The sequence below is a fragment of the Mesoplodon densirostris genome, chromosome 9, assembly GCF_025265405.1.
Source record: "Mesoplodon densirostris isolate mMesDen1 chromosome 9, mMesDen1 primary haplotype, whole genome shotgun sequence".
NCBI lineage: Eukaryota > Metazoa > Chordata > Mammalia > Artiodactyla > Ziphiidae > Mesoplodon > Mesoplodon densirostris.
Window position 1 is genome coordinate 112,314,858 of NC_082669.1, and position 23,052 is coordinate 112,337,909.

General features: G+C 39.8%; 1 protein-coding gene across 3 annotated transcripts in view; it reads right to left on the reverse strand.

Annotated features, from left to right (window-relative positions):
• Positions 1-1,723: 1,723 nt before the first annotated feature.
• LMBR1 (limb development membrane protein 1) overlaps positions 1,724-23,052 on the reverse strand; it is a 143,433-nt gene continuing 122,104 nt past the window's right edge. The window contains exons 12-13 of one of the 3 annotated variants that reach the window (XM_060107563.1): positions 6,694-6,855; positions 1,724-3,304 (exon numbers count right to left, since the gene is read on the reverse strand). In XM_060107563.1, the coding sequence (XP_059963546.1) occupies positions 3,219-3,304; positions 6,694-6,855 (248 nt within the window). In that variant the 3' untranslated portion in view covers positions 1,724-3,218. The remainder of the gene's footprint in view (positions 3,305-6,693; positions 6,856-23,052) is intronic. The other 2 variants (XM_060107560.1, XM_060107561.1) reach the window with 2 other exon arrangements.

Below are 23,052 nucleotides of genomic sequence, written 5' to 3' on the forward strand. Positions count from 1 at the left end.
TGTATCCTCATACTTTAAAAAATTTATTTTAAGAACTCTGCCTTTATACACTAAATACTGTGCTAACAACATAGAAAGCCACCTAGGGCTTTCACACGATGTAAGCCTGTGTTGCTGGCAAATAAGGCGGTTACAGAGGCCACAGGGAGGCCGACTGCTCCAGAAAACCAGGCAGAAGCCGGTGCCCCGAAGGTCAGGTATATAGGCACCTTTGACGCATCTGAGACTGAGAACCACCAGGAAGGTTTCATTCTCATCCACTGTCAACCCCTCAGCGTGGCACTGAAGGTGCTAACCTGTGTGTGTGTGTGTGTGTGTGTAATTTTCACATAAAGTCTCATATTTACAGCAGGTCTATTTTTACACAGAATGTATATAAAGCTAAACAAATTTTAAACCTAAGAAATATCTTGGAAAATCAGTAAAAATCATTACTAACATTATAATCTGTAAAATTTATAACTTCAAAATAATGTATTTACATACTGTAGAACCAACGAATGGTAAGAATTGGCCTAGTCTCAAGAAACTTTGTGATTGCAGTGCCTAATGCCCTTTTAAAATAGATCCTAGCGGTGAGAAAAAATAAAAGGAGCATTTGATTTAACGCAGTCAGTGATGTACCCCATCCACTTAGAAGGCAGGCAGTTTCAGGCCTGTCCGACTGCCGGCACCGGGACCTCAGACCTGAGGCCTCATGCCCTCCCTTCACTGCACTCACAACTGCAGTAACAGGAAGCTCACAGGTGCCTGTCTGTCCTTACCAGTCCTCCAGTGCTCGGCCTCAGTGCGCTGCACCCACTTCTGCCACAGGTGCATATGCCAGCCTCCAGTGTGCATCCAAGAGAAGCACCTGCATTTAGAGTAAGTGTCTCACTCAGGAGGAAGATTGTGCTTGTGACCAGGAATACACCAAGTGTTTCTAGAGCCTCAAGTGGTTGTCATCACGTGCAGACCGGAGGATGTGACAACCTGTATTTGCTTCCACAGAAGGCATCTTGCACCCAAGGTTCAAAACCGTCCCTCTATTCCACACAGCAGTGAAGAAGCATCCACTACGAGCTTCAGGAATTTATAATACATTTCACTCCTTACTAATCCAAACCTGGCTTAAGTCCTCTGATGGAAAGAAACTTTCAAATGAACAAAGAGTTGATATAGACATTGAAAAGTTTAATATTTTACTCAAAAATTTTCAGACATCTTACAAATACCCAGAAGCTCTTCCTCTGGATGTCTGCCCTGAAATTAGTGTAAGTTAAAAGTGATATTCTTTTATTTAAAGGAATTCCTTTCTCTTCTCCCCTTGACCTGGTCTGCTCAAAGCAAGCAAGTTTCAGTAAAAATCAAAACTTGCAATTAACACTTAAATAGGTATAATTACCAGTAAAATTAGAAAGCAGCCAATTTTTATTCATTTTCTCAGTATGTGGATCTTATGCTGAGAAATTCACCCGTACTAGACTGGTGGTATTTACTGAGTGTTGTTTAGAATCACAAAATGTTCTTTTATTTTAAAACTAAGCTGCATTTTAACAAGAAGAGAAGCTCAGAAGGAAATGCAGAGGTATAAATAAAGGAGAAGTATACACAATGGAGCTTTGGGTTACTTTCTCTTATTATATTGGATCTAAGTGGAAATTTTTTTTTTTTTTTTTTTTTTTTTTGCGGTATGCGGGCCTCTCACTGTTGTGGCCTCCCCCGTTGCGGAGCACAGGCTCCGGACGCGCAGGCTCCGGACGCACAGGCTCAGCGGCCATGGCTCACGGGCCCAGCCGCTCCGCGGCATATGGGATCCTCCCAGACCGGGGCACGAACCCGTATCCCCTGCATCGGCAGGCGGACTCTCAACCACTTGCGCCACCAGGGAGGCCCTAAGTGGAAATTTTTGATGTCAAAATATATATAGCCTGTTTTTCATAAATTTCTCCCCAAAAAACCTTTAAATTCAACAATTTGAGAAAACTGTTCTTTTACTTTTGTCTGAACACAATCTGCTGCCATACACACAGCACATATGAACATATGTGTTTATAGAGGCTGCATGGTATGAACTGTGTGCAAGTGGACCCATCTGCTATTTTTGCAGAGGCACAATTTCTGGTACTCGAACCTAGTGGATGGTAACACGGAGTATAATGTTATAGCTTTTATTCAATGGACTTAAAGTCAAGAACCCATCCCAAGAATTATTTACAATTTAATAACTGAATGATCATCAGACCACGATACACTGCAAAACTTTTCTTACATCATGAATGCTGATGCTGTGTGTTCTGGGTGTAAAATGGTAACATTCCTAAGTCTGATGTTTAAACTGGCATGTACAGAAGTGATCAAAGCCTGAAGACTGTGGCGACAGAAGGGGTGTCTACCACAGAGCATTTATAGTTCATAATGGACACAGGGAATTAAGGGATTTCTGAAAAAAATGTTAAAAAAAAACTGAGTGTACATATAGCCTATAAGGCAAAATCTAAGTTACAAGTGTATTCAACACTGGCAACTATGTTATGAGAGGTAATATTGAATTATATACACATAAACTGTCAGAGAACTATGATTACATAATACTTCCTACCATAGCTTATTCCACTGGACAGTAGGAGGTATTCCTGTGGCATTCTACCAAGGCTCAAGTTTTAAAAGAATTTTGTATTTTTCCCTTGACTCAAAGTCCAATCAATATCATTCTGTAACATAAATCAGAACTATGCTTTTGTTTTTTCTTTAAGGAAGTGAAAAATATAATTTGCAACCATTTACAGTTCCAATGTACCCACTGCAATATCATCTATAAACTTTCATTTTTTGCAGAAATTTCACATCTAAGTACCAAGGATGCCCTTTCATGTAGGGCATGAATGGAATTCATTTTGAATGGAATATGTAACAAGATTTAAGTGAATCCTTAGAAAGCCCCAAAGTTGGCCTTTTCTAACACTCTCATATGGGCGCATAACTGATGCAAGCAAACATGGCCCCAGAAGGCGTGCCGCCCTGAGGAGGCTGCACTTGGCTGGGAACTACAATGGCCACCCCAAAGGTAAATAAAAATAAGAAGACCTGCAACAGCCAAGCTCTTAGATTATGAAAACAACACTGACAGGCCCAGGCCGTAAACGTGGACCACAGTCAGCAGGAAACATCCCTGACTGACGGGAATGTCACGAGTTTGGGGTGCTCAGGCTCTTGATTGCAGAGCAGTGCTGTGGGTCTCACAGTGCTTTCTGATGCCCATTTGCAGAAGGCTTTGCGGTTTCTGAATCCCTTGAAGTATCTGATAAGTGAAGTTTATGAAGCCCTGCAGGAAAATGAAGAAAATGTAAGAACTAATGCATTGTTGAGAGGTCGGGCAGAGTGTGCCGTGCTCCTGAGGGAACTGTGCCCCTCTGGCTACACTCCCTGCAGGATGAAAAAGGGCCCTTCTCCCCACCGGCAGCGCCCGGGCCTGAGCTGAAGACAGCTGCCCAGGAGGCAGTCAGGCCTCCCCTAGTTCAGGGCAGCCTGGGAGTCCTTCCTTCATCCAACATCCCACGGGGCCGGCTGAGGCTTCCGGTGAGATGCAGCGGCCACTGCCCTCACACAGCTCCTGCCCCTGCCCCGCCCTCCACCTTGGTCCCAAGAGCAACTGCTAATAAACCTCCTCCTGCAAGCTTATCCCCACACCCTAGTGCCCTTCCCAGGGAACAACCTGAAACGAGGATGATCCCATTTTTGTTTTAAAAGACACCCATACATACACACTCACAGGAAAATGCAGGGAAAGACACACCAAAACATAAAGCATGCAAGTAAAAAGAAAAGCAACGGAAGACACTACCAAGAAGAAAGAAGTGGCAACAGAACAAACTGACCATAAAGAAGATTTCACTACTCAAAGATATTTCACAGAGTAAAAGATTATTACTATCTTTTAAGTTACATTACTTTCCCTCTGTATCATACAGCAATTATTTACATAGTATACCTGACACATAGAACAATACTGTGCCCTCACAGGCAGAAAAGTGAGAAGAAATTTTAAGAGTTTAAGTGGCATTAAAGCTCTGAGCACTTTTTTTTTTTTTTTTTGCAGTACGCGGGCCCCTCACTGCTGTGGCCTCTACCGTTGCGGAGCACAGGCTCCGGACGCACAGGCTCAGCGGCCATGGCTCACGGGCCCAGCCGCTCCACGGCATGTGGGATCTTCCCGGACCAGGGCACGAACCCGTGTCCCCTGCATCGGCAGGCGGACTCTCAACCACTGCGCCACCAGGGAAGCCCTAAAGCTCTGAGCACTTTAACAAAATGAAGCATAAAGACAATCAAGAACACATAAGCAACACATCCATAGAAAAGATTTTGAGGAAACAATTTTTATGAGGCTCAGATATTTGTAAGAATATACCTGGATAAGATGATTTTTCCCCTAAAATTTCAGATGGTTGTCTACCTGACTGGTAAGCAATTTTATATCCCTCGTAAGCCAACATAGCACTCCAAATTTTTAAATTTCTATAACTGCATATCTTAATGAAAGAAAAGGTAAAATTGAGCCTGTCTATGATGCATGACTGGGAAAGGAAAAATAAATCAATCCAACACACACAAAAAAACAGTTCTTGTCTCAGGAACGGCCAAGCCACTGAGTGACAGAAGGCACCTACAACTGCTGGACGTGAGAAAGCGTGTTAACACAGGCCAGCTACAGAAGGAAGAGGGCAAAGAGAGCAGCGACCAAGTGATCAATGCCCTCACTGGAACAGAACCCCTTTAGGATCGATTATTTCAATGAGTTACTTCTAAAACCTGGGTGTAGCACAGGTTATGCATTCAGGAAAACTACAATGTCTCTCTTTTGCAAAAACAATCACCTCCACCACCATCATGGTAGCTACATTCTGAGTGTCTGCTATGTGCCAGGTACTCTATGAGATAGATGTTACAATTCTCAACGCACAGCAGCAGAGGGAAAAATCCCTCCCACCCCACCTCCCACACACACACAAAAGAAGAAGAAGAAAAAGAAAAAAGAAAGGATATAGTTAAATTTTATATTTTATAATCAAACTATGATTCCCAGTGAAATCATATTTAAGATCTCAGATCATTCACACATGACATACACTTAATGAGGATCTTTTTCTAGGCATAAGGCATTGCCTCCTTAGAGCCTTCCAAAGAGTAACATAAAACATTAGGGAAAAAAAACTGTATCTATTAGATGTTTTACACAACTCTTGATGATTTCACTGCCTCTTATGGCCAAAGAGCCAACACAACATTTACAACCTTTACCTTAGGTTAAATTACATTTTACTGCTTGGATAAAGACTTCCTTAGCAAGATGGTATCCAGAATACCCAACTCAAACGCTAAATTTACTGCAATTTATTCATAACCATCTCATTTTCGTGAATGGTAAGTAGGAATTTATCTGAGATTATGGCTAACTAATATTGCTGATGCTACAACAGGCTTAAAAATGAAATTTTAACTCTAAAAATCTGGCTGAGAGGACTGTTTGATTCTGACTTCATCTTTAGATTTTAATCTGGCCAGCATTAAGGAACCTAGGCATTAAAATCCATAAATTATATGGTGCTTCAGCTGAAATGAGATGTAACTTTCCCTTTCGGGCCAATATCTCATCAGCCACCCCCTCTCACGATAAATTTGCAGTAAAACAGACATGTATAGATCATCTGAAATCCTTTTTCCTTCTTAAAGGTCATCCTTTCAAGCATCAGGGCTGGAAAGGCTTGGTGCTTTGCAAAGCTTTATTGTTGTTCATAAGGTTTAAAGTAACTGAAAACAGAATCTTAACGAATCAATCATTATGTTGCCTTTTGCAATAGCTAAAAGCCACAAAGGAATACGGAGTATAAGCATTCCAATGATGTCAATTCAGGTAAATGAGCTAATGTCAGGACTTTCTACAATAAATCAGTACCTTTCCCTTCTTTTATAAAATTACACACCCTAAACCCAAGAGGGTTTATACAGCAAGACAGTTTATATTGTCCTGGTGTTCCTAAACGACAAAGCCTGACATATGTTTAGTGCTAATGTTGACGCCAGCATAGGTTACATCTGTGCCCTTCACAGCTTAGCCAACCCTAGGAGTGTTTACTACTGTCACAGTGCGGACGGCTCGTAGAGTACATCATGAATGCCCTCCCTCTTATGAATGCCAAGAACACTAATACTTTTATTCTGAGCTATTATTTGACTAACTGAAGAGAATTATAATTGTGGGTCAGCCTGATACCTATAAAATCCAATCCTCAAAAAAACCTTTAACTAAAAAATAGTAAGAGGTATCAATACCAAAATATAAGCCTTTATTTAGCACATCATCTTCCTCAGCTCATCACACCTACCCTCATCATCATAATCAAAGAGCTAATGTTTACTGAGCTCCTACCATGTGCTAGGATTATGCTTAGGCCCTTAAAAGAAGTATTTCAGTTAATATTCACAACAGTCCTAAAAGAAGAAGATATTATCACCATTTTACAGATGAGAAAGATGAGACTTAATGAAGTGATTTTATACAAGAGCATAACCAGTAAGTAGTGGGTCAGGAATGTGACCTCTAAGGATTTACACATTTGGAAAAATGAATAGGTGAAGACTTAAAATTAGCTGAAATGTCAAAATTATTAATAAGTAGAAAAAGAGAAAAATACCCATAAACCTCAGAATTACCTAGGGCCTTGAAAAGTTCTTCTCGTACAGCAGAGGTGAATTTTCTGACCAGACACAATGTTGTCATAATAGCAAAAAGCAAATTGTAGGATAACACAATATAGAAATTTCCCAGCCAATTAAACCTTCCAAAGTCTCCAAGTAGATCAAATCTAGTGATTCCTGTTAAAAATAAATAAAATAGCCCTTAATAAAATCAGGTACAATAAATTTATATATACATAACAAGATAAAGTACAAATCAGATGGATCAAATTCCATGGACTTTCTCATTTCTGTTAGTGGGATCCTAGGTAAAACGCACGGCTGTTACCTGGTGGGAAAACCCCAGTCAACCCTAAGCGACTCTGCCCACATATCGCAGCCTCTTGGAAGCCATAAGCAATGGTGTTGACATGAGTCACTTGCTCAGAAGTTTCGCCTACATCCACAAGAAACCCACCGTGCCACTCGTGTGGGGCGGGTGGGTGCAGCCTGCTTCCCTGCACTAGGAAACTAGGGTCGTGATGGAAGAGACACCTGACAAACCCTCTCACCTCCCCCACCCTTGTTCCCTCTTCATGCAGGTTCCTGTTCACATGTCACCTCTTCCGAGAGGCCACCTGATTCCCCTTCCCCAGACAGCGGACCTGCCAAGGCCCTCCACCCTGATTATGTTTCTTCACAGCACACACTGTCCGAAATGCTTCTTTTCCTTTGTGGTTTTTTTTTTTTTTTTTTTTGCGGTACGCAGGCCTCTCACTGTTGTGGCCTCTCCCATTGCGGAGCACAGGCTCCGGACGCGCAGGCTCAGCAGCCATGGCTCACGGGCCCAGCCGCTTCGCGACATGTGGGATCTTCCCGGACCGGGGCACGAACCCACGTCCCCTGCATTGGCAGGCGGACTCTCAACCACTGAGCCACCAGGGAAGCCCTCCTTTGTGGTTTATTTATTGCCTACTTTCGCCACTAGAATGTAAGTTCTATAAGAACAGGGACTGTGTCATTTTCATTCCTATAATTCCAATGCCCAGAGCAATGCCTCGCACATACTTAAAACTTATTACATAACGAATAAACAAATAGAGTGATTCCTTTCCAAGGGAAAAAACACACACACACATTATTCATCTGAGTTGGATGCTACAGGCTTGTGCAGGGAAATGGCCAACGCTGGAAATACAGTGTAATTATGTTGTATAGGTTGGAAATGCAGTGCAGTTGTATCATATATGCATTGAAGTTACTTAAATTCACCTATACACATTTAAAAAACAAGTCTTCTTATTGAAAAAAAAATCTGAATAGTCATTCTATTCAGTGAGCTCGTGTCCTAGGCCCAACACTTATTGGAAAGAATATGTGAATGGTAGGGTTTTTCTGACTACTGGTAAATGAATAAGTAAATAAGTAAAACAGCATTCAAGTGGTCAGTCAACTGAGAGATGATGGGATTGTTGACACTCTTTAAGGAAGAAACTGAAGAGCTACTCAGGGCCATATAAAATTTTAACCACAAAGGACTGTATAGACAAAATCATATCCCTTTAATTTTATGGGTGATCTAAGAATTTCAAGAATAACTTTGACTAAACTCAATTTCACCTTATCAGCTGACTTTTAAACTTAACTCACATCCCCACTCAATGCAATCCCATCACCTATTATACAGACAGACTCCACAAAAGCAGCTTATGGAGACAACAGAAAAACAGCAGGTTTCAAATAGCAGCTCTTTTGTAACCACATCTATCCAGGGCCAATGTATTTGAATTTGAGAGACAATAAACTATCATAATATTTTAAAGAAGTATAAGGTTAGTGAAAACATACAATAAAATATCTTTTAAAAGAAGGTAAAAGGGACCCAGACCCTAGTAGAGTATGCAGCATAGGTCAAACCATGAGATCATGGCAACAATTCTGGCAGCAGTTTATCAGACTAAAGACTTAATAAGACTTCAATCTATTAAAAAGAATATGGGACCTCCCTGGTGGCACAGTGGTTAAGAATATGCTTGCCAATGCAGGGGACATGGGTTCAAGCCCTGGTCCGGGAAGATGCCACATGCCGCGGAGCAACTAAGTCCGTGCGCCACAACTACTGAGCCTGCGCTCTAGAGCCCGCGAGCCACAACTACTAAAGCCTGCGCGCCTAGAGCCTGTGCTCCACAAGAGAAGCCACCGTAGTGAGAAGCCCGCGCACCGCAACAGAGTAGCCCCCGCTCGCCGCAACTAGAGAAAGCCTGCACGCAGCAACGAAGACCCAATGCAGCCAAAAATTAATTAAAAAGCAAAAAGAATATGTTATCTAATCATATATATTATTTTTCAAATGAAGTACCACTTATTTTTTTATTTATTTTTTTACATCTTTATTGGAGTACAATTGTTTTACAATGGTGTGTTAGTTTCTGCTTTATAACAAAGTGAATCAGTTAGTACCACTTACTTTAAACTAGGCAGTTATATGTAAACAAGGTACAGTCTTCCCAAAATGGACTTCAGTGGTTTCATGGCCCAGGGATCCCAGATAAACATATTTGATTTTATGCATTTTTTAAAATACATTTATTTATTTTATTTATTTATTTTTGTCTGCATTGGGTCTTCATTGCTGAGCACGGGCTTTCTCTAGTTTCGGCGAGCAGGGGCTACTCTTCGTTGAGGTGCCCGCAGGCTTCTCATTGCGCTGGCTTCTCTTGTTGTGGAGCATGGGCTCTAGGCACACGGGCTTCAGTAGTTGTGGATCGCGGGCTCTAGAGCACAGGCTTAGTAGTTGTGGTACGTGGGATTAGTTGCACCACGACATGCAGGATCTTCCCGGACCAGGGCTCCAACCCGTGTCCCCTGCGTTGGCAGGTGGATTCTTAACCACTGCGCCACCAGGGAAGCCCAGCATATTTGATCTTTAGGGCCAAAGACTCCCAAGAATCTGGTGAGAGCCACGGAATTTTTCACAAGAAAAACACACATATATGAGGGGGCACGCGTGCACGCACACATACACACAATTGTGTATATCATGAAGCTCATATTTATGGAGGAACTGACAAATAACAGAATAAAAACCCTCACCCAGATGCACTATAAGAGTCTTATCCGGTCTCAAAAATTTTTGATCATACACCACCAAAAGCAAAAATAAAATTAGAGTACATATACCCATTATATGTGTATTTTAATTATTTATAAACTATTGATATATATGTACTACTCACTGACATATACATTATTTTACACAAAAACTTTAAAAATTATAACAATAAAAATAAATACAAGTTCTAATAGTTTCTTCACACAGCCCAATGACTTACTTTGTGAATGGACGGGAAACAAACTCCACTTTGGAAACCACTGTCGTATGCTAAAATAGCAATTTGGCACCGCCCAGAACTTGGCCTGTGTCGTGCTGGGACAGCACCACTGCATGAGAGTTAAGTCGGGGGCAGAAAGCATTCGCAGAGTGAGAATGGAAGGTATGTTATGAACAACAGAAAAATACTTTCACTAGAACTTCTTAGTGGACTCAACTTGGTATCTTGAGAATCAGGGTCAAGACCCAGTGAGAAACACCAGGTGAAGAGCAATCTCTCTCATTAGATGTTCTGGTCCCCAGATACCTCAGGTTGGCCTCACAGACAGAAATCCAGGAGTCTGTTGCTAGAGTACGTGTGAAGCAGCAGACAAAATATTAGAGATTACAGGGACGAGCTCTAAAGACCTTGTTGTTTCAAATTTAATGTTTTAAAAATCTAACTAATATCGACTGACTAGAAGATTACTCTGGTACCACACAGTTCTTCACTTCTGAAAATCTTCTATTAGACAAGAAGCCTTAAATAATCACTTTTCTAAAATGTCTGAGAGGATTGTATCACAGCAATAATTAAACTGTACAATGTACTTTTTATTTTAATTCTTTTCTTCCAGTTTTACTGAGATATAATTTACATACCTCACTATGTAAGTTTAATGTGTGCAGCATAATGATTGGACTCACATACAAAGGAAATGATTATTACAATAAGTTTAGTGAACATTCATCACCTCAAACACATCAAAACTTTAAAAAGTTAAAAAGAACTTTTTCCATGTGATGAGGACTCTCAGGATTTACCCCCTTAACAACCTGCCTCTACAGCACACAGCAGTGTTAACTCTAGGTATTATGTTGCATATCACACCCCTAGTACTCATTTATCTTGTAACTGGAAGTCTGTACCTTTTGACGGCCTTCATCCAGTTCCCCTTCCACCCACCTCCCGTCCCTGCTAACCACAAATCTGATCTTTTTTCCTATGAGTTTGTTTGTTGTTTTTTTTTTTTTTTTTTTGCGGTATGCGGGCCTCTCACTGTTGTGGCCTCCCCCGTTGCGGAGCACAGGCTCCGGACGCGCAGGCTCAGCGGCCATGGCTCACGGGCCCAGCCGCTCCGCGGCATATGGGATCCTCCCAGACCGGGGCACGAACCCGTATCCCCTGCATCGGCAGGCGGACTCTCAACCACTTGCGCCACCAGGGAGGCCCTGAGTTTGTTTTTGAAGTATGATCGACCTAAAACACTATGTAGGTTCCTGTTACACGACATAGTGATTCAATACTTCTATACATTTCAAAATGATCACAATGTCTAGTTACATAGTTATTGACTATATTCCCCACACTGTACATTTCAGACTGAATTTTGCAACTCTAATCTCCTCACCTATTTCTTTCCTCCCCTTACCGCCCTCCCTCTGGAAACCACCTGCTCTCTGTATCGATAAATCTGTTTCCGTTTTGCTATGTTTGTTCATTTGTTTTGTTTCTTAGATTTCATATTATCAGTGAAATCATACAGTATTTGTCTTTCTCTGTCTGACCTACTTCAGCAAGCGTAATACCCTCTAGGTCTATCCATGTTGTCACAAATGGTTGTATTTCGATCTTTTTTATGTTTGAGTAATATTCCAGTGTATGTGTGTGTGTGTGTGGGGGGGGGTGTGGATATACACACACACCACATCTTTATCCATTCATCTACTGATGGGCACTTTGGTTGCTTCCATATCTTAGCTATTATAAATAATGCTGCAATGAACATAGGGGTGCATATTTTCTAATTAGTGTTTTCATTTTCTTCAGATAAATACCCAGGAGTGGGATTGCAGGATCGAATGGTAACTCTATCTTTAGTTTTTTAAGGAAACTCCCTACTGTTCTCCATAGTGGCTGCACCAATTTACATTCCCATCAACAGTACAGGAGGGTTCCTTTTTCTCCATACCCTCTCCAGCATTTATTATTTGTAGACTTTTTGATGATGGCCATTCTGACCAGTGTGAGGTAATACCTCGTTGTAGTTTTGATTTGCATTTCTCTAATAATTAGCAATGTTGAGCATCTTTTCATGTGTCTTTTGGCCACTTGTATGTCCTCTTTGGAGAAATGTCTATTTAGATCTTCTGCCAATTTTTTGATTGGGTTGTTTGTTTTTTTGATATTGAGCCTTTGTATATTTTGGATATTAACTCCTTATCGGATATATCATTTGCAAATATCTTCTCCCGTTCAGTAGGCAGCCTTTTCATTTTGTTGACAGTTTCTTTCATTGTGCAAGATTTTTAGTTTCATGTAGTCCCAGTTGTTTATTTTTGCTTTTGTTTCCCTTGCCTGAGGAGACAGATCCCAAAAACATATTTCTAAGGCTGATGTCAAAGAGCATACTGCCTATGTTTTCTTCTAGAACTTTTATGATTTCTGGTCTTACACTTAAATAATCTGTTTTGAATTTATTTTTGTGCATGATGTGAGAGAGTGGTCCAGTTTGATTCTTTTGCATATAGCTGTCCAGTTTTTACAACACCATTTATTGAAGAGGCTGTCTTTTCCCCCATTGTACATTCTTGCCTCCTTTGTCACAGATTAATTGACATAGCTGAATGGGTTAACTTCTGGGCTCTCTATTCTGTTCCATTGATCTATGTGTCTGTTTTTGTGCCAGTACCATGGTGTTTTGATGACTGTAGCTTTGTAGTATAGTTTAAAATCAGAAAGCATTGATACCTCCAGCTTCATTCTTCCTTCTCAAAATTGTTTTGGCAATTCAGTATCTTTTGTAGTTCCATACAAATTTTAGAATTATTTGTTCTAGTTCTGTGAAAAATGTCATTGGTATTTTGATTGTACTGAATCTGTAGATTGCTTTGGGTAGTATGGTCATTTTAACAATGTTAGTTCTTCCAATCCATGAACACAGTATTTCTCTTCATCTGTTGTGTTGCTTTCAATTTCTTTCATCAGTGTTTTCTGAGTACAGGTCTTTGCCCCCTTATTTAGATATATTCCTAGCTTTTTTGGTGCAATGGTAAATGAGATTATTTTCTTAATTTCTTTTTCTGTTTGTTGTTAGTGTATAGAAATGCAACAGATTTCTGTATACTGATTTCTGTATATTAATTTTGCATCCTGCAACTTTATGGAATTCATTGATGGGGTCTAATAGTTTTTTGGTGGTGTCTGTAGGATTCTCTAAGTATAGTATCATGTCATCAGCAAACAGTGACAGTTTTACTTCTTCCTAATTTGGATTCCTTTTATTTCTTTTTCTTGTCTGACTGCTGTGGCTAGGACTTCAAATACTATGTTGAATGAAAGTGGCAGGACTGGACATCATTGTCTTGTTCCTGATCTTACAGAAAGTGCTTTCAGCTTTTCACCACTGAGTATGATGTTAGCTGTGTGCTTATCATATATGGGCTTTATTATGTTGAGGTATGTTCCCTCTACCCAGTTTGTGCAGAGTTTTTATCATAAATGGATACTGAATTTTGTCAAAAGCTTTTTCTGCATCTATTGAGATGATCATATGATTTTCATACTTCAACTGTCTTAATGTGATATATCACATTGATCGATTTGCAGATATTGAACCATCCTTGCATCCCTGGAATAAATACCACTTGACTTATTTATTTATTGGCGTATGATCCTTTTAATGTACTGTTGAATTTCGTTTGCTAAGATTTTGTTGAGGATTTTTGTACATGTTCCTCAGTGCTATTCGTCTGTAATTTTTTTGTGTGATAGCTTTGTCTGGTTTTGATATCAGGGTGATAGCATGCCTTCCTTTGCAATTGTTTGGAATAGTTTGCAAAGGACAGGTGTTAACTCTTCTCTAAATGTGTGGTAGAATTCATTTGTGAAGCCATCTGGTCCTGGACTTTTGTTTGCTGGGAGCTTTTATTACTGATTCTATTTCATTACTGGCTATTGGTCTGTTCATATTTTCTTATTTCTTCCTGGTTCAGTCTTGGGAGACCATACATTTCTAGGAATTTGTCCATTTCTTCTAGGTTGTCCATTTTATTGGCATATAGTTGTTCTTAGTAATCTCTTATGATCCTTTGTATTTCTGTGGTATAGGTTATAATGTCTTCTTTTTAATTTCTGATATTAATTTGGGCCCTCTCTTTTTTTCTTAATCAGTCTGGGTAAAGGCTTATCAATTTTATCTTTTCAAAGAACCAGCTCTTAATTTCATTGATCTTTTCTATTTTTTTTTTTTAGTTTCTATTTCATTTATTTCTGCTGTGATCTTTTATGATTTCTTTCCTTCTACTAACTTTGAGTTTTGTTTGTTCTTTTTTCTAGTTCTTTTAGGTATACAGTAAGATTCTTTATTTGAAACTTTTCTTGTTTCCTGAGGTAGGCTTTTATAACCATAAATGTCCCTCTTAGAATTGCTTTTGCTGAATCCCATAGATTTTGGATCGTTGTACTTTCATTTTCATTTGTCTACAGTTATTTTTAAATTTCTTCTTTGATTTCTTCAGTGACCCATTGGTTGTTCAGTAACATATTGTTTAGCCCCCACATGTTTGTGTCTGGGGAAGTTTTTTTTACTGTAGTTGATTTCTAGTCTTATAGTATTGCAGTTAGAAAAGATGCTTAATATGATTTCAATTTTCATAAATTTACCAAGACTTGTTTTGAGGCCTAGCATGTGATTTAGCATGTGCAGAATGTTCCCTGGGCACTTGAAAAGAATGTGTGTTCTGCTGCTTTTGGATGGAACAGTCTATATATATCTATTAAGTCCATTTGGACTAATGTACATTTTAATTAAAAATACCAACACAAGAAGAAGTAACAATACTTAAAATTTTAACTTAATAAGACATACAAATGTAAAATATTTCAAAATCTCTATTTCTAGGGAAATATATAAAAGGATACTAAGGCAGCAAATTTTAAACTACTACTAACTATAAGAAAATTTCAATTACCAAATGCTGTCATTTCACTCTCCTAGTCAAATACTGAAATGCTAATTCCCATTCAGAAGTTCATTTCTTTAAAAGATAAGTAATATATATACCAGGTAAGAAGCTCAGTTAGTTAAACAGCAGCTAAGGATAAGGCCACATTATCTGAATTATCTGTCAATAGAATACTCTTCATAACAAACCTAGTGCAGCTCCCTGCACTAGGATTCAACTGAAAATGTTTTATGCATAATTCCTTGAATAAAGATCTTTTTTAATCCATACCTATAAAAGAACTAAGGTACAAAACAAAACCTCATTTCAAGAAAGAGCTGGTTACTCCACCTGCAATATGAGTCAAGAGAATTTACGTTTGTTAGCCCACCTGAGTCAACTTAGACTTTTAGCAAGCAGATTCATGTTCCTTAGCTAGCAAGAAGTTGAGAGAGAATTTATAAAGCTTGACACACTAAAAGGATCATTAAAGTAACTTTCTCAATAAATCATGTGTGCTGGCATATCACACAGATGGCTGACATGAATATCCATGGCTTTAATGAAAGACTGCCAAAAAGAGCACATACTTTTATTACAAAAAACAAATTTATAAATTAAGTGTTCTTTGACAAAACATTGGGATTAACACATTTCCCCCCGCTCTGGACTCCCATAATAGTTACTATAAATTATTACCTTGACTAGATTTTTAAATTCCCTTCTCTAAACAAGGCTTTTGAAATAAATTTACCTACACAGTGTCAAAAAATAAATGTGACTTAAAGAGTATGAAATAATAAAATCTACAATCAATTCTGAACATCATTAATTTCAGAACTAATGTAAATAGGCTCACTGTCAATTATTTTATTTATTCACAAAGAAAGTAATTCTAAAACTAAAGAGAGGTTCCACTTTTGGGGGGTAATAGAAGATGATGTTAAAGGAAAGAGTTTAAATCTGACCAGTCTTCCTCTGCAAATAGATTTTCATTATATTACATCAATTAGAAATATGCTTATTGACTTCAGATTCCAGCCAAAACTAAGTGAAGGAGACCAGATTTTCCCTCACACCTGGATCAATAAAAAAACTGGACCAAATATACAAAACCATGGTATTCGAGACCCTGAACATCTAGCAATGAAGGTCAATGATGCTTAGATGAGAAACAAGCAAGGTGGGCCCTTTGTTTGTCATAGCTCCTGCCTAAAGAGGGCTTTCTGACTCAGAGTGGAAAGGAACAGGGACAGAGTCCAACCACCTCATTGAGTTAAAGAGGTGCAGGTGGAGCCTGGGACAGCATGGTGGCTAGAGAGCTGCACAGGGCGGGAACCTGAGAGGTGTGCATAGGACGTCTTGAGTATTCAGTTGGGAACAGACCAATACGTTGCTTGTGGGAAAACAACCAACCCTGAAATGACACAGATGACAGAATGAGTATGAAGGACATGAAAACAATTATAACTATATTCCTTATATTTCAGAAGCTAGAGGAAAGCACAAACTTGTTAAGCAGAGACATAAAAGATATAAAACAGACCCAAATTTGCCTTCTACAGAGAAAGATTACAATGTAAGGTATGAAAAATACATTAGATGGGATTAAAGACAGATTAGACACTGCAAAAGAAGAGATTAGTAAACCTGAAGACATTTTCAACAGAAACTACTCAAAATGAAATACAGAAAGCAAAACAACAAAAAAATGAATGGAGCATCAGTGACTGAAAAAGGAAATGATTATGTCAATAGATGCAGAAAAAGCATTTAACAAAATACAACATCCATTCCTAATAAAAACTCCAAAACTCCAGCTAAGCAGGAAAAGAAGGGAACTTCTTCAACCTGGTAAAAGGCATCTACCAAAACAAAGAAACAAACGAAAACTATAGCTAATACCAGTTAATGGTAAAAGTCAGAATGCTTTCCCACTATGGTGAGGAACAAGTCAAGAACATGTGCCCTCACCACACTTCTATTCAATATTGTACTGGAGGCCCTAGATAATGTAACAGGGAAGAAAAATAAATAAAAGCATCCATATTGGAAAGGAAGAAGTAAAACTGCCTTTATTCACAGACATCATAATAATCAAAGTAGAAAATTCAATGAAACCTATAAAATAGATTTAACAGAATTACTAGAACTAATAAGTGAACTTATTAGCAAAGTTGCAAAATAAAAGATCAATACACAAAAATCAACTGTATGTCTACATACTAGCAATGAACTGTTGGAAACTGAATTTTTTTTAAAAATGCCATTCACAACATTATCAAATGTGCAAGACCTGAACATAAAACTACAAACACTGCTGAGACAAATTAAAGAACTAAATAAGTACAGACTGTTCAAGGACTAAAAGGCTCAATATTGTAAAGACATTTATCATCTCCAATTTGTTCTACAGATTAAACACAATCCAAATCAAAATCCTAGCAGATGTTTGTGTGAAAAATGACAAGCTATTTTTAAAAGTCATATAGGAATGCAAAGGACTCAGAATAACTAAAACCACTCTGAAAAAAAGAACAAAGCTGAAGGACTTACACTACCTGATTTCAAGTCTCATGATCAACCCACAGTAATCCAGATGGTGTAGTACTGATGTAAAGACAGAGACATCGATGGAACAAAACAGAGTTCAGAAATAGATCTGCACCCACACATACATGGACAATAGATTTCCAACAAAGTTTCAAAGGCAATTTGCTGGAAAAGAATAGATTGTTCAAGCAGTGGTGCTGGAATAATTGGTTACCAAATGCCAAAAAAACACTTTCATTCATACCTCATACTATATATAGAAATAAACTCAAAATAGGTTATGGACCTAAGTATAAAATTTCTAGAAGAAAACATAGGAGATAATCTTTGTCATCTTGGGTTACAGAAGATTTACTAGGTATGACACCAAAAGCACAATCCATAAAAGGAAATTTGGTAAATTTGTTTACATCAAATTAAGAATGTCTGTACTTTGAAAGATACTGGTAAAAGAATAAAGAGATAAGCCACTGAATGGGGAAGATATTTGCAAATCACGTATTGTGATAAAGCACTTTTAAAAAATGAGCCAAAGGGGTTTCCCTGGTGGCGCAGTGGTTGAGAGTCCGCCTGCCGATGCAGGGGATACGGGTTCGTGCCCCGGTCTGGGAAGATCCCACATGCCGCGGAGAGGCTGGGCCCGTGAGCCATGGCCGCTGGGCCTGTGCGTCCGGAGCCTGTGCTCCGCAATGGGGGACGCCACAACAGTGAGAGGCCCGCGTACAGCAAAAAAAAAAAAAAAAAAAAAAATGAGCCAAAGATCTGAATAAATATTTCATCAAAAAAATATACAGATGGCAAATGAGCACATTAGTCATCTGGGAAATTCAAGTTAAATCCACAAAACGATACCACTGCACACCTATTAGAAGGGCTAACGTTAAACTGACTGACTATACCAAGTGTTGGTGAAGATGTAGAAGAACCAGAGTTTTCACACACTCGTGATGGAGATATAAAATGGTGTAAGCACTGTGGAACAGTTCAGCCATTTCTTTAAAAATGAAGTATACACCCAGGCATTCCATTTCTAGTTACTACCCAAGAGAAATGAAAGCCTAAGTCCATACAGAGACTTGGATGTGAACGTCCATGGCAGCTTTATTTATAATAGCCAAAAGCTGTAAACAACTGAAATGCCCTTCAGTGGGTGAATGGAAAAACAAATTGTGGTATATACGTACAATGGAATACTACTCAACAATAAAAAGAGTGAACTATTGACACATGAAACAACACTGATGAATCTTAAAATAAATACACTGAGTAAAAGAAACCAAAAAATAGTACATAGTGTATGATTTTATTTATAAAAATTCTAGGAAATGTGAACTAATTTATAGTTATAAAAAGGTCAGTGGTTGCCTGGGGATATTGCTGGGGTGGGAGTGTGGGGGAGAGGGATGGAGACAGGTGTGAGGGAGGAACTATACAGGGCCAAAAGGAAACATTTGAGGGTGGCAGACTTATCCACTATCTTGATTGCAGTAACAGGTTCACAGTTACACAAGTTAAGTCAAAACTTATCAAATTATACACTTTAAATATGTACAGTTTATGATATGTCACTTATACCTCAATAAAGCTGTTAAAATGCATTTATCAGGCTTCAGACTATATACCCCATATCATGCATGAATATATCAGTGTATGGCTGTGTCAATTAGATTTAATTAGAAATTCTGTATTTCTGTATTTGCTGTTGTGGTATGAGTTAAATTTTAAAGTATTTTTGAGTTCCTATTCATATTCCTGACCCTACACAGGTACTCTAAGAGTTACAAGTAAGTATGTATAACATTTATTCCCTTCGTGGAATTGAGAGTCTTCCTAAGAAGATTTTCATGACATGAAACACTTCTGCACAACTAAAAGTCTTTGTACAGTTAAGTGAAATGAAAAATTGAAAAGCACACGAGTTCCTCCATTGCACACACATCCTAAATGCTATGTGCAGGCACTGGATACACTTGACCATTACTTCCCTTAAGGAGCTCACAATTTTATGGAGCGAAGAGAAAAGTGAGCAGTTAGAACACAATGCGACAAGTGACACGGCAGATATATGGAGGACTGAGAAAGGTATTTGGGGAGTACACAGGAGGGAGCTTAAAGGGGGAGAAATTCAAGGAAAACTTTACCTGTGGAGTTAATGGTGAGCTGACTCTCAGATGGCATGTTAGGTTATGCCAGAGAATAGGTGATGACAAAATTATTCACGGCAGACGAAGTAACATATTCAAAGACATAGTGGGTACACAGCAGTATTTGCTTCCCATCCCAACACAACTGAAGAGGACCCCTTTTATTCATGATGGTTCAGAATGTAAGGCTCGGAGTGGCAAGAGATGAAGTTGGACATACAGGCGGAGTTAGGCATAAATGTTCTTCTGTGCCACCTTATGGAAACAGGTAATTATTCTAATGGCAAAAGACTAAAGCACTGGGAGCAGGGTAATGACAGGATCACATTTTCACTGTAAGAGAAAGAGGTGCTGAACTAACCCTTAGATCATGACTAACTTTGGGTGGAGAGGAGGGTGGAGGAGACACTCCTGCCTGGGATGCTATCAGCACAATAAAGGCCCCTGTTGTCTGATCCCTCTTCCTTTATCAAGTGCGTAACACTAGGGAGACAAATAAGTCAAAGACTGACTCATAGTCATAACAATATTTAGGCCTCAGGACCAAAACTACAGCTACATAAGGAACAACCATCTCTGAGAACAATCTGAAGACTAGCAGAACAGATTTTTCAACAACTAAGGATATAAAGAAAAGGCCACTTCGAGATGGATGCGCAGAGACTTGGTCTAGTCAGAACTCACACCCCCCAGTGTAGCAACCCAGAGCAGGAGGGATATCATGACAGCACAGGTGGCCCCTGAGGAGGAAGGGGTCCAGGCGCCATGTCAGGCTCCCCCGCCCAGGGGACCTACACCAGGAGGATGAGCCTGCATAACGCCTGGCTTTGCAAACCAGCAGAGGCTAACCTCCAGGAGAGCCAGAGGGCTGCTGTAAGCCAAGACTCCACTCAGGAAGGGCACATGCACCAACGCACTCGCTCTGAGTTCCAGCAGAGGCAACAGCTTGAAAAGCAACTGGGTCATACGAGGAGACGCATGACTAATTTTAGGGGTTGTGGAGGAGCAGGGATTGGGTGGAACTTTCTCCAGGGATGGAAGTGCTGCCGTCTTTCTTCTACTCCCCTTCCACCTGGATGGCCTGGTACTGGTAGAGGCACCATTCCTATCACTGTCCATGAACCTAGCTAACACCATGCGGCCCATCCTGGAATTCCCCTGAGGACCAGCCCTGTTCAACCCGCCCACCCCCTCCAAAGCGGCTCCTGCCCCACCCCACCTGGCAGGCGGCCTCAGCCAACACTGGCGCCCCTCCAAAGCAGCTCCTGCTCCAAGGGGCACCAGTGTGCCCGTAGCAGTTGCAGTCAGCTGGCCTGGGGGCCAACCCCGCCCACCAGTGCCCCCTCAGCAATCGTGGCCCAGCCACATCAGGGAGGTGCATGCACCCCACACAAGGGGATGCCCCTGAAGCACCTGGCTCTGGTGACTGGGGGTGGGATTCACCACTTGGTCCCACAAGACACCTACATACGGCCATTCCTTCAGGACCAGGAGATGCAGCTGATATGCCTAATACACAGAAACAAACACAAAGAGGCAAAATGAGGAGACAATACCTTCCGGATGAAAGAACAAGACAAAACTCCAGAAAATGAACTAAATGAAACGGAGATATGCAATTTACCAGATAAAGAGTTCAAATGAATAGACACAAAGATGCTCACCAAACTTGGGAGAAGAAAGGATGAACTCAGTGAGAATTTAAAAAAAGAAATAGAAAAAAAAAATATATATATATATATATTTTTTTTAAATCAGAATTGAAGAATATAATAACTGAAATGAAAAATACACTAGAGGGAATCAACAGCAGATGAGAGGATACAGAAGAATGGATCAGCAAACTGGAAGACTAGGTAGCAGAAATCAATCAGAAGAGCAAGAAGAAAAAAGGACTTAAAAAAAATGAGGGTAGTTTATTTGAGACAACATCAAGCATGCTAACATTTGCATTATAGGGGTCCCAGAAAAAGAAGAGAGAGAAAGGGACAGGAAATCTATTTGAAGAAATCAGCCTGACAGCTTCCCTAACCAGGCAAAGGAAACAGGCATCCAGGTCCAGAGATCCTGAACAAGATGAACACAAAGAGACTCACACCAAGTCACATTATTATTAAAATGTCAAAAGTTTAAGATAAAGAGAGAATCTTAAAAGCAGCAAGAGAAAAAACAACTAGTTACATACAAGGGAACGCCTACAGTTCAGCTGATTTTTCAGCAGGAACTTTACAGGCCAGAAGAGGTTGGTATGATATACTGAAAGTACTGAAAGGAAAAAACTTACAACCAAGAATACTCTACCCCAGGGGTCCCCAACCGCCAGGCCGTGGACTAGTACTGGTCCTCAGCCTGTTAGGAACTCATCCGCACAGCAGGAGGTGAGCGCCAGGTGAGTGAGCGAAGCTTCACCTGCCACTCCCCATCGCTCGCATTACCACCTGAACCATCCGACCCCCCCTCCCCCATCCATGAAAAAATTGTCTTCCACAAAACTGGTCCCTGGTGATGAAAAGGTTGGGGACCGCTGCTCTAACCAACAAGACTACCATTCAGAATTGAAGGAGAAATAATTCCCCAAGCAAGCAAAAGCTAAAAAAGTTAGTTCATTGCCACTAAACTGGCTTAACAAGGTACTTCATTAAAGGGAAAAGAAAAGGCCACAACTAGAAACAAGAAAAAAAATCTCACTGGTAAAGGCAAACATATAGTAAAGGTAGTGGCTCAACAACCTATAAGGCTAGTATGAAGGTTAAAAGACAAAACTGGTAAATATCATCTGTATCTAAAATAAATAGTTAAGTGATACACAAAATAAAAAGATGTAAAATATGACATCAAAAACATAAAGTGTGGGGCTTCCCTGGTGGCGCAGTGGTTGAGAGTCTGCCTGCTGATGCAGGGGACGTGGGTTCGTGCCCCGGTCCGGGAGGATCCCACGTGCCGCGGAGCAGCTGGGCCCATGAGCCATGGCTGCTGAGCCTGCACGTCCGGAGCCTGTGCTACGCAGCGGGAGACGACACGGCAGTGAGGGGCCCGCGTACCGCAAAAAAAAAAACAAAACAAAACATAAAGTGTGATGGGGAGGGAGGGTGGGATGTAGTGCTTTTACAATGCACTCAAACTTATACAACCGTCAACTTAAAATGGACTGCTATATACATAGAAGTTGTTATATAGGAACATCATAGTATCCACAAACATAAAACCTATGAAAGATACACAAAAACTAAAGAGAAGGGAATACAAACATAACACTAAATAAAGTCATCAAATCACAAGGGAAGAGAACAAGAAAAGAACAAAGAAGAATTATCAAAAAACCCAGAAAACAATTAACAAAATGGTAATAAATAAATACCTATCAATAATTATTTTAAATGTAAATGAACTAAATGCTCTAATCAAAAGACATACGGTGGCTGAATGAAAAAACACAAGACC